Here is a 15,945-nt window from a genome sequence, read left to right as displayed (position 1 = left end):
TCCTTGCATGTCCCTGGACTGCTCAAGGAGTTGGGGGACAGCCTTCTGGCACCCCATGTACACCAAGGCAAGGCTGAACTGGACCCTCAATGGTAGCAGGACATGAGTCTTTTCTCATCTGGGCATAAAACCAGGAACAAAACTGAGACTGATGTTTCCTAACGTGTGTGAGAACAGGCAGAGCCAGGGGACAGGAGGAGGGGGAGATGAAGATCAGATCCCCGGTGATCCAAAAGCACCCACCACGTGCAGCGAGTACCAGGGAACTGGGACAATGCTTGGACAAGACTCCAGCTCTGCTGCCCACGTGTCGGGTGGGTGCCTTGTGCCCAGGGAACCAGAGGGAACAGAACTGCCAGGTAACACAGGAGGGAACGGATATTGCCATCCATCTTCAAACCAACTGAATTAGCAACTGTTCAGCGGACAAAAGTCCATCAGAAGTCTCCAGCAAAGGATCCTGTGATGCCAAGGCAGAAGATGGGTGCTTAGCACAGATCCCACCTCTCCCACCAGCTGCATCTCCATCACATGAGGAGAGCATCCCATGCTCTCAGCGAGGAAGCGCAACTGAGCAGGCATCTGTCACTCTGTGCCAAGCAAAGTAACACAGATCTGGATGGGGACAAACCCATCCTTCTTTACCAAAGTCCAGTGCTCCCTCCTGGCTCCACCCTCTCTGGTAGGCACAACATTATGAATATAACAGCTCAGACCAAGGGTCCACCTTGCCTTATGTACTTTCTTGCCAGTAGTCAGAAGCACGAACAATTTGCACTTCAGCAGCTCTCCAAGTCGGAGGTGGATCTCGGTGTATTTATTGGTTCTGGGGGAACCTCTTGTCCTTCTTGAATTCACCCTGTTTCTCCTGGAACCAATGTAAGGTTTCGCTGTTCACAACACCTTATTCTGACGACTTCTGCAGTTTAATAGCATGTCTGCAAGAGGCAATGCCCCTCCTCCTGTTTGGCACCTCCTGCTAGCTTCATTTGATGTGACCTTGTACTTGCATGGAAAGAAACAGTGAACAGTTAACCTCTATCCCTTCTCTCCTGGCCTCCTGTAGACATATCTTACCATCTTCTGTTGTTTCTTTTCCAGTCTGAAGAACCCTGCCTTATTTAGCCATTTTTTGCACAGAGGCCATCAGACCTCTGACCATTCCTACTGCAACTTCCAGGCATTTGAGTCCACAATGATCTCAACACCCACATATCTCTCTGAGCTCCCTTGGGCAGCTCTAGAGACAGAGACACAGAGCAACCCCTGCCCCCTGCCCCTGCATCACTGTCCCACGAGTCCTCAAGTTGCTCAGCAGTGCCTGAAGTCATGTAAGGGTAGAGGAAAGACATGAAGACAGCCGGACTCACAGACTCACCTCCACAACTCCTTTAGCACTGGATGCCAGCACCAGAAGATGGACACAGCCACCTCCATGGTGAGTGGCATGCGGACACTTTGGCCATGCTGCAGACTTGGGCTCCTTCTCCCACTCCTTGAGAGCAGCAGCTAATGAATGCCTGATGAAGACAAAGTCCCTGCAGCCCCTGATCACCATGCCAAAGGGCATTCTGAGCAGCTCCCTCCCCAAGCCCATCTCAAAAGCCTTCCTGACCAGCCTCTGCCAACCATCCTTGTCCTCACAAAGCACCAGCATCCCAGGCCCAGACCCAAACAAGGCTCGTGCACAGTACGAGCCCTGTAACATGCTCTCTCTGCAACCTTTCCCAAACTTTGCCGCCTGCTCTGCTGGCATGGCCAGAGCATCTGGCCACTGGGCAAAGCTTCGGCTCTGCTTGCCAGGCACCTCGCAGGATATGCTCACACTGAGATGCAGTTTAAAAATAACAGATGTTACTCCACTGTTCTGCATTTTGCAGTGTCAGGAACAAGGCTTCTTTACCAACAATCCCTTGAGCTCCTTGCCAAGGCTGTTTCAGCCCAAACAGTGCTCCCCGGCACAAAGTCTTGCTCGCAGACAACCCCCTCCTCCCCCACTGCTGGACAGACAACATGGCAAAAGGAGTATATTGCAAGGGCAGAGTTTCCCCACACAACTGCAAGACTAAGCAGGAACACAGGTTTCATCATGGACTGCAATACCACATTGCTACTGAGCCCAGACAAGCCTCCAAACAAACAGCATGTATCCTCCTAACCAGGGAAAACTTCCAGGAGCTGCACACACCAGACAGGACCTGGCAGCTGCAGCCAGAAGCCCCCGCATCTTTCCGCTGCTCCCGCTTCATCCCTGTTTCCCCTCAGTCAAGACTCGCTCCAGGGTCTGAATGATGTGGGTTCAAACTGCCAGCTCTGGCAACTGCAGGACTTCTTATTCATTCCCCTCACACCCGTTGCAGAATCCTGCTGAGGCCAACAGCACACAGCACTGGTCACAGCCTGCTCCCTGCCCCCAGCCCCGGGGAGCATCACATTAGGAGACCACCGGAGCATTTAGTCCACCATGCAGCACCACTCAGTGCCACAGTGCTCAAACCCAGCTTTCCTCGAGCACCCCAGTACCAGGATCCACCCTGCCTCCTTCTGCTGATGTGCCCCTGCCAGCCGGCTGCGACCACCTCCCCTCCGTGCTGACCCAAGCCGTGCACATGCCCTGGCTGTGGCTGTGGATGCAGGTACAAATGTCAGACCCCGATTAAGGAGCACCTTCTGAAATGCTCTGTCAGCGGCAGCTGATAACCAGACCATCAGGGGAGGAATCTCTGCCTGGGACCCCACAGGGAGCAAATAACTGTCCCATCCCAATGGCACCAAAAGCCCTAATGACAGAGCCAAGTTGTCCCTGCCCCATCCCTCTGCACTTGGTGCACAGCCCCAGGACAGCAGATACTCAGCCCCTCCGTGCTCTGCTGTGAGATTTCACAGGTTCCTCCATGGCTCCTCCTCAGCTCGTGCCCAGACACATGCTCCATGTCCCCATCCCCACCGCTTTCCACCATCCTTCCACCCTCCTCCTGTTACTGGATTCCTCCAGCTGCCACCAGCACAGCATGGACACCCCACACCAGTCTGTCTGAGGCCACAGCTGCTCCTGGACAGCCAAGAGGGCTTCCCTTCTCCCCCACCTGCTGCATAGAAGTAGCTCCTAGCAGGAAGGATAAGGGAAGATGGCAGCAAACTGCTTGGGAGGCAGCAGAACCGCTGTGGTTGGGGAGGTTTAGGAGGTGGATGAGCTGCTGCTGTTCAGGAATGGCTTAGAAGGAGCTTAGAGACTCAATGACCTTCCATACCTGCTGTCCTGAAACAACTCCTCCCTTGACACAAAGACAAGGCCAACGTGGACCTGCCAGAGGATTTTGGCAGTCACTATCTCCTTGCTCTTGCTCACAGACTCAATGTGATCCTGGTCAAAAGGTACCTGGACTGGGTCCCTGTCTGTGTTGGACCTGAGCACCCAGACCGGACCCCACAGAGAGCCAGGACAGACGCAGCCACCACAGCTGGAGCTTCGGCACAGCGCTCTGCCAATTCTCACGCTGCCTTCTGAAGCCTTGGCAGGCCCCTGCCCGCGGTCAAGGCACTGCCAGCCTGCACAGCAGCTCTGCTCGCAACTCCCAGGCTCTGCCTGCCCTCACCACCCTGCTCTCGAGCACCTTCACTCCAGCCCTTTGGGAGCAGAGCCTCTGCACGGGGTCTGGGAAGGAGACAGACCCAGATGTAAGGTCCAGGGCGACACCCTTGGCACAGGCTCAACCTTCCTCTCCAGCAAGGCTGCCCTAGATGCACATTGCATGTTGAATATGGGCAGTTGGAGGCTGTGCAAGGCAGTAGCACACAGACCCTGCCAAGATGGGCACTGCAACTCCATTTCCTCAGCACATCGCTGCACAGGGCCCACACGCCCAGGTTTGAGGGCTGCCCTGCATCTCAGCGGCTTTTGCTCGAGCCCTGGTGCTCCGGAGGTTGAGAGCTGCATGTTTGCAGGTGTCCAACCAAACTCTACATCCCGACTGCACATGTAACCATGGCAACTGCACATGCGAGTGGCAAAGCCTCGAGCTGGGCTAACTGCAAATGCAAATGAAGCAAACACATGCACAATGCTAAAAGTGTGACGTCTAAATGTCAGCCTTTAACCATTTTGCAGACACCAGCTATGGTGGTGGCTACCTGCAGCGTGCAGAGCAGGAGGAGGTCTGCTCCGACAGGGACCTCGGGGTGCCCAGCCCTGCGCCCGGGGCTGGCACGGGTGCAGAGCAGGGAGAAAAGATGGCACACGCGTTTCCCAGAGCTAAGAGTGACCGCTGCCTTGGCAACCCGCAGCTCCCTCTCTGGGGACACATCCACCCCTTACCCAGCTGGCAGATGCCCCTGATTCCACAGAGCACCCCAGTTTCCAGAGGAAGGAAGGTGCCACCAAGCTGACACGAAGCACGGCCAGCGCAGGGGCTTGCGGGGAGCTGGTTCTGTCAGCTCTCTGGCTGCACCCACACGTGCCCAGCCACGAGGGCACCTGCAGCCCCTCTGCCATCGCCTGGGGCCGAGCCAGCAGCAGCAGCGGACGGGGCACCCTCAAAGGACGGAAAGAAAATCACAGCATGGCAGGGACTTCATGCCAGAGCCACCTCCCCGAGGGAGGTCTGTGGCCTTGGGAAGGGCTGCCAGTGGAGGCACTGGGAGGTGTCACCATTTGGGAGAGCGTGGTCCAGAAACTGGCTGGCCAAAGGCCTCACACCCCTCATCACTTCTCCTCTCTGTCACTGCCAACAGTGCCGGACATGGATGTACCTCGCCACTAACCATCACCCACCACACCTGTCCTGCTCCGCGGCTTTGAGTGTGACAGAGCCAAGCTCAGGTGAATGGTGCCGACTCCAGCCATAGCGTGCGTCGGTGGAGCCACCGGCAACCCTTGCGCCATGTGCCTGACCCACTGCCCCACGCGGGGATGAGCACGGCCAGCACGACGGAGCTCCTGTTTGACACCGAGCCTGCCTCTGCCCTGGCCCCCTGCCTACGAGAGGGACACGGAGCGCCCTTTCGCTCCGGCAGCCCAATGACTAATGTCATTCCCCATGTTATGCCAAATAAACAGAGCCAAGGGGATCCCCTGCCCTTGACCCGGGGATGCTCACACCAGCAGCCTCGCGCCGGGCGGCACCGGGTGCACCCTTGCACCCCAAATAACCGGCCCCGCCTGCACCGGCATCCCCACCCCCCCCCAGCCCCGGGGAGGACCCAGTCCCTAGGGCGGGAGGGCCCGAGCCGGGACAGCCCCCGCTCCCCGCTCCCCGCTCGGCGCTGGGCCCGGCGGGCTGAGCCGAGCGGAACCGGGCGGCCCGGCCCCGGGGTGCGGGCGGGGGCCGCGCAGCTGAGGCGGGCGCACAATCCCCCTTTCAGCGCGTCGCCATGGCAACCCGCCGGCTCGCCGCGGCCGCTCATCCGGCCCCGTTAACCCCCGCCGTTGCCCGCCGCCTTTGCCCGCCGCCGCCGCGCTCGGCCCCACCCGTTAACCCCCGCCGCGCCGCGCCCCGCCCCAGCGCCCGGCCCGGCCCCGGGCGCCCACCCCCAGGACCGCGACCGCGACCGGGACCGGGACCGGCCCCGCCGCCACCCCCGCCTCGGGAGCCCCATCACCGCCGCGGCGGCCGGCCCCAGCCCCCGCGCCGGGGGTCCGGTCCGGTCCCGCCCTGCCGCCCCCCCCCCCAGCAAGAGGAATCGCGGGCCGGGCCGGGCCGGGCCGGGCGGCGCGGGGCGGGGCGCACTCACCGTCGGGGGCGGCGGCGCGGCTGGGCCATGCCGGTGGCGGCAGCGGCTGCTCCGCGCCCCGCGCTCCGCTCAGTCCGGCCCGACCCCGCACCGGGAGCGCGCGGCGCGTGCACGGCGGGGGCGGGCGGAGGAGGGGCCGCACCGCAGCACCCCTTCGCTGCCGCCGCCGCCGGCACCGCCGCCCGGTACCGGTACCGGTACCGCACTGGTTGGGCATCCCACGTCCCCGCCGCTGCGCTGGCCGGGCCCGGTACCGCCCCGGGTGCTGCACCGAGGGGGTGTCGCAGCCGCCGGGCACCGTGCAGTCCGGCATCGCTGGGTACCGCCACTGACCGCACCTGCACCCCCGGTGTCCCGCACGGCCCCTGGAGCCCTGCACGGCGCGGCACTGGCACGGCCCAGCTACCGGCCCGGGCCCACCGGCCCGACCGGCACACCTGCACACCCTGGGGCACCCTGCAGAGCCCCAGCAAACCACCCCATGTGTGGGAGCATCCCCGTACCGCCCCGGGCATCCTCCTCTACTCTGGGCATCCTGCAGCACTCCGGGCATCCCTGCACCGCCCCGGGCATCCTCCTCTACTCTGGGCATCCTGCAGCACTCCGGGCATCCCTGCACCGCCCCGGGCATCCTGCCCCATCCTGGGCATCCAGAATCCTGCCCCACTGCACCCTGTACTCTGCACGGGTCCCCTCAACCCCGCTGCGCAGCCCTTGGCCGTGCTGCCCCGGCACACCCTGCAGCAGCTGGAGCACCCCACGCCCTCCAGCCCTGGCATCTTTTCCCATGGCCAGGGGAGCAGCCCCTGCCTCTCCCACTGCTCCACAGCGCCCAGCTGGTCCAGGAAAGACTCACCAGGTACCGGTATGGGATGCCCCATGCCAGCCTCAGCCCTGGGGCCAGGCACAGCCCCGCCACCCATCCACTCCCTGCCGTGCAGTGGGCTGTGGGCTCAGCAGGCACAGCCCCGTAGGCCCCAGCAGCACCATGCAGCAAGACCCAGCACCTCTCTCGTTCCCCTTTCCTCCTGGCATGCCCCTTCCCAGCGTGGGGATATCTTCCCCTCCGCAGAGTGGGGATATCTTCCCCTCCCGTGCACGGCCTCCTGGCAGGAGCCACCTCTCTTCCAGCTGCCTCTGCCAATGGTGGGGCTACCTCTCTGTTTCAGTCCTGCCTGATGGGATTACAGAAATCATTTCAGGCAGGGCATGGATTTGGGTCCTGCTGGATGCGTCTGGTCTCTGCATTTCTCTGCCATAGCCAGGGCAGCATCAGCCGTGATGCCTGATCAAAGAGGAGGACATGCAGTTACCAACAGACACCTCCATGCTTTCCAACCTGGGCGAGGGGAGCTGGGCTCTGCCTCCCTCCTGCTGCCAGAGCTGCAACCCAGACCCTACCTGGGCTCCCCAGAGCAGCCACCGCTTCCTGTTTAAGGTGCTTCTATGGCAGCATGCGAAGGGCAGGCATTTATTTCGGCTCTCCCGCATGCCACCGGCACGTGCGCTGAGTCGGTGAAGGGAGATCCCCGCACCCCAACGCAGGGTGGGCTTCACCGGCCCCAGCGCCTTCCAGCTGCCGCTGCAGAGCAGGTTGGAGCTTCTCTGCCCCACTCCCTCTCCAAGGGACTGCTCGCTAGTGGTTGGCAGCTTGACTGATTTTGTTGCAGGCCTGTTACACGCAGGGTGAGCTGCACGCTGCCACCCTGCACGCCCTTGAGCAGACAACGTGGTCCAGCACCCCGTGGGATAGATGCACAACCCTGCCCCATGCTCACCAGGGTTCATCAGCCCTGAGAAGCATCTTGAAGGGGCCCCTCCTGGACCAGTGCTGAGCTGCCCTGCAGCAGGCAGGGCTCCAGGCGTGGCTCCATGTCCCACTGTCCAGCAAAACCAGCCCAGGACAGGGTCATGGTACAACGGCTGTAGCGGTGCCTCGTGACCCACTCCCCACCAACGTCACCGCACGGGGAGGGTTGGGCACTGCAACGGGAGGGATGGGCACTCGCGGAGTTGCTCCACTCCCAGCTTCAGCTGCTTGAGTGGGCAGCAATCGATTTTCTTGCACAACACCAGCTCTGACAGTGCCTGACAAACCACCTTTGCCTGGGGCACGGTCTATGGGCATCACCTGTGCCAGGCTGCCGGGTGGGGTGGGTGCGTGGGGCACGACCTGCTCCTGCCCACCCATCACCCCACCGTGCCAAGGTTTGTGCAACCTCAGGGTTCTCCCGACGTGCTGGGCACACACCGTGCGGCATCGCCTGCGCACACCGCCCGTGGACCCTGCCTGGGCACCCCTTGGGGCTGGCCCGCAGCCCCAGGGAGCCCAGCATTAAACATGTACACCCCACCCCAGACTGGTGGCCACTGCAGGGCAGCCACACGTTACTCAATGGGCAGCGTGTAATAAAATCCCCCCGTTCACCTCTGGCTCTGTCACAAGCAGCGTTTAGCCATGACTCGAAGAAGGAGCAGAAGGGCTGGAAGCTGTCAGACCTGCTTAAAACCATGGCGGCTCAGTGCTAACATGCAGCACAGCAGCAGCGGCTGCAAGGTGTGCAGCCAGGCTGGGCAGAGCGCAGCTCCCCAGACACGCACCGTGCCGCAGGCAGGTCTTGCCCCAGTCCCCGTGTCCCCCCACAGCCTCCCACACCTGCTGGAAGCCTTTAGGCAGCCAGAGGGTCTTGTGGGGTCTTGGACACTGGCAGCCCTGGGTCTGTCACCATAATGGAGCTCTGGAGCCCTGCTCATCCCACACAGACCCAGCCTGCCAAGCAGCTGGCACGGCTGGGGGAAATTTGCAGGGGGAAAGAGTAGGGGCAGCCCCGTGGCTGGGCCATGCAATAAGCAGGGTCCTTGGCAGCAGGCACCTGGCCCCAGGGAGGGACAAGTCGCCTCCTTTCCCCCAGGGAGGCAGGGCGGTCCCTGGGGCCGTCCCTGGGGCCCCAGAGGGCACAAAGCAGTCGATCAGGACCCGACTCCATGCTCCCCTGCTGCAGCACCCCAACCCTGCCCCGGCCGCCGTGCAAGCAGCACCGCACCGCGCCCTGCCCGGAGCCGCCCGTGGCCGCGCTGCCCCGGCGCCGGCTGCGGCAGGGAGCCGCCCTCCGCCCGCCCCCGGCACGGCAGCCGCGCAGGCGGCAGCATCCAAGATGCCGCTTGGCGCAGGCTCAGCCGTCTCCCAGGGCCGGCAGAGGAGGGGGCTGCCAGCCACGGCCGCACACGCCAGGAAGAGGGGCTTTTTCTGGCCAGAGACAGTGCCCAGCTCGCCCAGGCTGTGGCTCCGCTGGCTCCAGGGCACCCCCTGCCCACACCCCAGGCAGGACGGGGGGAGCACAGCCCTGCTCCTGCCCCAGCCGTAGGACCCTCGGAGCAGGAGCCAGCTAGCACAGCCATGGCAGTGAGCAGGGCTTCCACCTCTAGGGCCACCCAGCACAGGCTGTAAGCAAGCAGAGGCCCTGGCACGGTCGCCCCTGGGACATGAGGGGATGTTTGAGCCAGGTGGAGGCTGCTCCCCAGCGTGATCCTTACAGAAGGGGAGAAGCAGGGATGCACAAAGGAAGCAGCCCTGCACACACATCTGTCTGTCCTCAATTAACGAGGGAGCCCATCTCCATCAGGCCTGGGCAGCAACACCTTCCAACCCACCTGCAACAACACAGCAGGAGCCTGGTGCAGGGCAGAGGGGGGCTGTGGTGCCAGGCAGCCCCCACCGCGGTGCCCCTGAGAGCAGCCACCTGCCTGCTCCCAGCAGGGAAAGGGCTCAGCTCCAGTCCAGCAGACACGGGCCCATCAGCCAGCACATGGGGCACTGCCCTGGGTCCCTGTGAGCCTCACCATATCCCACACAGAGAGGGCAGAAGGAAAACATTGGTCAAGAAAATCTACCACAGGTCAAGTGGTCCACAAGCAAATTGCAGAGGAAGAACCAGAAAGAGAAGAAAGGTGCTGGTGACAGCGGTTTCCAGGTTCAACAGACAGCAGGAATGGAGAGCACTAAGCTAAAGCAGCCCGCTGCAGACAGAGATGAGACTCCATACCAGCAGGCTGCATTAGGCAGGCCAAAAGCTGAGAATGCAGCATGTTACCCATCCACAGAAAGCACTGTGGCTGTCAGGAAGGAGCTAGCAGAGGAGCCTTGGTGCTTATCAGCAAAACCATGCTGCGATGAGTAGTGTTGTGAGTGCACTCGGTCTGCAGCTCCTCCTAGACTGCAGAGGTATGATCTTGAGCATCTCTGTAACTGCTGTGGCTCAGAAGCTGGGCTTGTTAAGGCTCAGAATTACCCTGCAATGTAACTCCCTCTTTGCTTTATACCTCTGTCGTGGTAGAACACGCCACAGACTACTAGTAAATCAACCTACAAATCCTACAAAGCTTGCACAAACCCTTGCAAGCATACGAACACCAGCTTATGAAACAAACAGGGAAGAAGGGCTTTCTTTCCCAAACCAAACTGTTTAGCTGTTCACAAAAGCTGAAAATGCAGACATCAGTTCAACTGAGAAAGAGATAAAGACCATGTGTAGAGCTGTTGCTGGGCTGTACTGGGAGGAGCACTGAGGAGGAAAGGCAGGCTCTGAATACACACTCCTTTTGCAAAGTAAGCTCTCTGTATTCATCCGAGAATGTCTGCAGTACGGGGTTCATCTGGTATAAATAAAATACAAAATTTTACAATGTCTTAATCATTATTTTAACAAAAATACTAAAAACTGAGTAAAAACTGAAACCAAAGTGGGAAGGGAGACTATCAGCCACAAGGGATCTCCATAAACGTTTGTAGAAATCGGATAGTAAAAACACTTTTTCTGTACAATAAAACCATCCTCCTGGCATCTCCCTGTGAGACGGGCAGCAGCAGCACTGGGGGCACAGGCCCAAGGACAGAGGCTGGGGCAGCCCCTGTTTGTGGGTCAGGCTGAAGAGGCTGTATCCAGTCCACAGTGATGTCTCCCTCCTGAATTGGGCTGAAGTGCCACGGATCAGTAGCGTCCAAACGGGTTGTTGTTCTGCTGTGTCTGTGTATCTGTTGAGGTCAAGACAGAGTTAGACAGTCACGAGGTCTGGTTCAGAAAAGAGACCCCTCTCCCCACATCAACAGCACAGTATGAGGAGTGTGTCGCAGGCTGTGAGAAGAAAAAACTATAACCTTTATGGCACTCCCTGCTCTGCTCATTTGTCTGAGCCTTTAGGCAGCAGCACAGTCAGGACCTCACATTCTTTGAGGAAGAGACAGACATGTGCCAGTCCCGATCCTGAAGCTTCTCCAGAGGAGATCTCTCCATCTCTCGCGGTGGAATAGGTGCACCATAACAAAGTCCTGAAAGGTGGCAGCTAGCTGGGAGGATGAGTTTATGGATGAATTATTTCTGACTTTGAAAGAAAAATCAGCCCTACAAGATTGCACAACACCTGCAGCCATACAAGCTGCTCAGACAGCTAGTGTCAAACACTCATCCTGAGGCACATCCAGAAACCAGAGCTAGTGAAGGTTTCAGAAACAACTATCCTGGCTCCCTGTCAGTATCTCAGTACAAAAGAAGGACATGCCCAAAGGACTTCCAGATGGCACAAAAAGGGCAGGAAACATGGTAAAGTTATATTCAAGAACCTCGTGAACTTCCAGGCTGCTGGGACTGATGTTCTGTGATGTACAGTGCTCAACACCTGGGTACTGTACAATTAATAAAATTATGTCGTTTTTTTTTCCTGAAACCTCATCAGCATGTTTGACCCTAAGTCAGACTAAGTAAAAGGAGACCAGTGTAACCTGGCTAGCCTGCTCTCCTCCTCAACTCTGCTGGACAACAGCACATTCAGGGATACGCTGGGGCCTCCTAATGCAGCCTATCCTGGGCCCAAAGTATTCTTGTCCCCCTCCTACAGTCTGTTCTTGGTTTATGTCCTGCTTTCCACTCCATCCCAGACACTACAAATAAGAACTCCAGATGGTTCCTGGTGGAATTGATGCAAACCCAATGAGGGAGCATGGAAGCTGCATGCTGACACATGGCTGCATTGGACCCACGCATCTGTTCCATATAAAACAGCTCCGTTTGCTGTACAGACAGGATACAAAAATATGGCTATTCTGCTATATTCAGATTCTTATATGAGGTCTTCCTATACTTGAATGTCCTGGCTGCGATCCTTGCACAGACTTGTGGTTTGTGAATCAGGCTAGCGGGAAACTTAGCACATTAAAACTTCTGGTTTGAGGAGTTTTTTTTGGTCACAAGGACTAAGAATTTTCCTTCAGTGAACAAGTATAAGCACAATTTCCAAGCCTCCACTCCACACATTATTACATCTAGCACAGCCTCACACTTAATGGACTGCAAAAAACCCTGTGCAGTCCATTTCTGGGTATTTTCATAGCATGTCTACCATTTTTATGGCAGAAAAGCCAGTGAGGTGACAGTAAAACAGCAGGCCATTCAGAAAGGAACAGCACAGACACTGGGTTCTGTTTCTAGATCCTCCAGCCAGTAGTTCAATGCAGATTACAGGAACACAGTGCCAGACTGAACACCAGCTATGCCATTACCCTGTCTGTGACGGCAGCCACAGAAGCCCACAGAACACCGCAAACACAGCAAGTGTGCAGCAACACTTCCCAGAGTACCCTCCCTGCCTCCAAAAAGTCTTGTCCTGATCACAAGACAGACATAGTATCTCTGGGTCATCCACCAAGCGAGTGCCCCAGGATTACAGCCTCCCTGTGCCCCTCAGAGGTCATCTGCAGCAGAGGAAATACCTCTGACTGCTTTAAAGCTGCAGACCGGATCCTTTCAGGAAAGCTGTGTGGCAGTCCCTACAAAGGCTCAGCTCCCTCATCCCTCTGCAGGCAGCAGAAGGAAGGTCTGGAAGGTTGCTCACAAGCTGGCAAGCACTGCCTGCCTGGCTGCTGTGCCCCCTTGGGCCAGGAGCTCTAAGTCCTGATGCCACCTCCCTGCCAGCATCATTTATGGCCTCAGACAGTCTGGCTTGGCCTTGCTTCTCTACATCAGGGTACCTGCAATAGAAAACTGCGGGGAGGAGACTAAGGACAGGATCAAGAACACTAAGGCTTACTGGAAAGCTGCTGTTGAAGCTGTCGAACCAGAGCAGCTGTTTGCTGCTGCTGCGGTGTCTGCTGAAGGGCCTGGCGCTGGAACTGCAAAGAGAGAAACGTAGTTATAGCCACACCACCTGGCTGGCAGCCTTGGCATTCACACGAGCCCTGGGAGTGCAGGGGAGGGAGAAGGGGGGGGATGCAGGTGGAGCACCGTTGGATTTGTGCTGGACTATCACGTCCCTCTGCCTCTGAGGGAACACTCACAATGGGCTGCTGGGGGGCAAGAGCCTGCATCCCCAGCCCGGGGGGCTGGCCCTGCGCCTGTGGCTGAGGCACTGTGGAGACCTGGGGTTGCTGCTGCGGCTGTGGCTGCGGCGGCTGCGGCTGCTGCTGTTGTTGTTGCTGTTGCTGCTGCTGCTGCTGCTGTTGTTGCTGCTGCTGCTGCTGCTGTTGCTGCTGTGAAGACAAAAGAGAAGGGACCATCAGGGAACTGTCTGGGCAATGCACACAGCAACAGGGCACAGGAGGGGCTGAAGGAGGAAGGACGTTCCATGCAGTAACGTACCCTCTTACACCATTTTCCTTTTAGGTACCTAAATTACCCAGATTTCACCAGGACCCTGCCCCGGGCTGAAAAATGGCAAGAAATACAGGACAGTAACAAAGTTCTTATGCAAGATGAGGTATCGACAGATGTCAGGAAGAGGACTACAAGTCTACTGGTCAGCTGGGGAATGACTAGGAGCAAACAAGATAAAAGAAGAGAAAACAACTAAGAGCTACCCTCAAGAGGTTGGCTGGTTCATCTCTTGCCTTCTGGTTAAGATCAGCAATACTGACTTCACTGAGTATTTGCCTGACCTATTCTCAAAATTTTTCCAGAGGTAGCAACAGAGCTCCTATAACCTCCCTACGTAATCCACTCCAGGTCACACAGTTACTCCTACCACTGGAGTTATCCCTACCTCTACCCTAAATCTCATGCGTTACGATTCAAGGCCATTTCTTGTCCTACAGCCAAGGGACAGGGACAAGAACAGATAAGGCTTTTTTGAAGACAAAAAATTTCAAGACTTATCTCTCCTCTTGCGTCTGCCTCTCTAACTCAATGCCCAGCTATTTCAGCCTTTCCTTCTCAGTCACCTTCCCCAACTCTTCGATCTATCTTGCTGCCCTTCTCTGCCACTCATGCCAGCTGGTGTTGCACTTCAGTAAAAGGATGCGGATAAAATTGGATGCAGTGCTCTAACCTAGATGTTGACAGAACTAGTTACGGTGAGAAGAATATTCAGCATGTTGAACTTGGAGTCAGAATATACCTACAAATCTCAATGTTCTTTCATTTCTCCTAATTTTCAGGCATTTCTCCCATCTGCCAATGTAGTTTTGAACTCTCTAGATCAACAGAAGAGAAAACTACTAATGCTATCATAAAAAACCAACATGGTGATGCCAGGTACAGTTCCAATCAACTGGCTCAAAAGGGTAAAGTTCAAACCTTGAACAGACTCAGGAAACAGACAAAAATACAATCAGGAGAAGGGACAGTATCTTATGAGAGGAGGTTAGAAAAACCATGATGTATGCAAGCTGCAAGTGCTCCCTAGGAATACGTTGGGTAAACATCAGAGAGAAAGAAGAGCCAGTAAACAACAGGACACAGTGGACAATAATAACTGGATACAAGAACCAGTCACAAACACATTGAGGATTCGATCACAGATTCAGTCCAAAGGGAGTGAGTTTCTAGAACAGCCTCCTAACTTCCATCTTAAACCAGATTGGCCACTTAGGTTCTTGAAATGGATGCTATGACCTGGGTACACAAGAAAGCAGATGACTGACTAAATGAGCCAGGATACCCCTCCCAGTTTCATGTCCTACCTTCTTGCAACAGCTGACTACCAACCCATGCAAGACAAACCAAAAGGCCACCCGTCCCTTCTTACAAGCCACTGCCTGACAGTCAACTCAAGCACCAGGCGTGTGTTCTTCATCTGGTATGCCTCTGATAACACAGCAGGAGTCATAGTAACAGGGGAGATTTTGGGCACTCCACTGTGTTTTTGTTTTGTTTTTTTTTTAAGCAACCAAGCAATGTCAGCTAAAAGCTGAAGGTATACATGAAGTTACTGAGCTAGGAGAAGTGCTAGCAATTTGTCTGAGGCATGTTCTTATTCTAAGTATGAGTGATGGAGAATGCTAAAAGAAGCCAAGTAAATAGTCAGGGGGTGCTACTCATCAAAAGGACTAAAAGCTGCTGACCATGCTACAGGCAGTCTCTTGTCCTGTGCAAGGCAGCAATTCTCAAATACTGCTGATTGCAGCTCTCTGCAGGAACCACTGTCTTGCTCAGGCCCCTCTCAGAACACAAAGCCTCAGCACTCCGTGCCATGTAAAGTTTCCCCATATTCTACAGGTTTGCTAGGCCTTGTCATAAGGTATGCAATTCACCAGTTAACCCAAGCTATGTCTTTCTCTGTCAATTCAATACATTTCAGTAACTCCAAGAAATGTATTCATATCTGTGTAAGTATTTAATATTCATAAGACCATAATGCAAATCCATGGAATACTCATGTCTGTTGACACACATCTGTAAACTTCTTCAAACCCAGAGAGCTGGGTCTAACAGCTTACTTTGGATCAGTTTTTCACCATTCGCTGTGAGCTGTGGAGTACATGGACTGATTCACACCAGATTTCCTGCCATTGGAAACTGCAACAGACACTTATTTTGATCTTGTGAAAATGCAGATATGCCCCTAAAAATGATCTTGTAAGGAACAACTCTACCTGCTCTTGTGTGGACAGGGGGATTTTCATTTTGTTTCTAGCTCCTGGCAACACTTCTAAGACAGCTAGCTTTCTGCACAATCTTATGGGCTCAGCTGGAGCAGGAAGAGGTGGGATGCAGGCCACAGAGGACTAAACAGACCTTTACTGCTCCTAACTTCCCTTTAGCTCATGCTGGGTGACTGGCAAAAGGCAGCACAGCAGGTGTCTCCATCAGGAGTGCCCAGCTCTAAGGAAGGGAGAACTGCCTAGCAAATTATTACAGATGACCCCCAACAGAGTTGACATCCTTCCCAGCACAGAGGGGCAGAGCAGAGCACTGCTGACAGAGAGGTAAGCAGTGCTGGACAAGCCTC

At 56.5% G+C, this 15,945-nt stretch overlaps 1 protein-coding gene across 2 annotated transcripts in view; it reads right to left on the bottom strand.

Moving 5' to 3' along the window:
- Positions 1-10,352: 10,352 nt before the first annotated feature.
- MED12 (mediator complex subunit 12) overlaps positions 10,353-15,945 on the bottom strand; it is a 36,751-nt gene continuing 31,158 nt past the window's right edge. The window contains exons 42-44 of one of the 2 annotated variants that reach the window (XM_082323527.1): positions 13,058-13,249; positions 12,811-12,892; positions 10,353-10,762 (exon numbers count right to left, since the gene is read on the bottom strand). In XM_082323527.1, coding sequence (XP_082179653.1) covers positions 10,719-10,762; positions 12,811-12,892; positions 13,058-13,249 — 318 coding nt within the window. In that variant the 3' untranslated portion in view covers positions 10,353-10,718. The remainder of the gene's footprint in view (positions 10,763-12,810; positions 12,893-13,057; positions 13,250-15,945) is intronic. The other variant, XM_082323528.1, reaches the window with a different exon arrangement.

Source organism: Platalea leucorodia (genome assembly GCF_965183815.1).
Source record: "Platalea leucorodia genome assembly, chromosome: 10".
Classification (NCBI taxonomy): Eukaryota; Metazoa; Chordata; class Aves; order Pelecaniformes; family Threskiornithidae; genus Platalea; species Platalea leucorodia.
The sequence above is the reverse complement of the archived record's forward strand: the minus strand, read 5'-3'. Positions and strand labels throughout refer to the sequence as shown.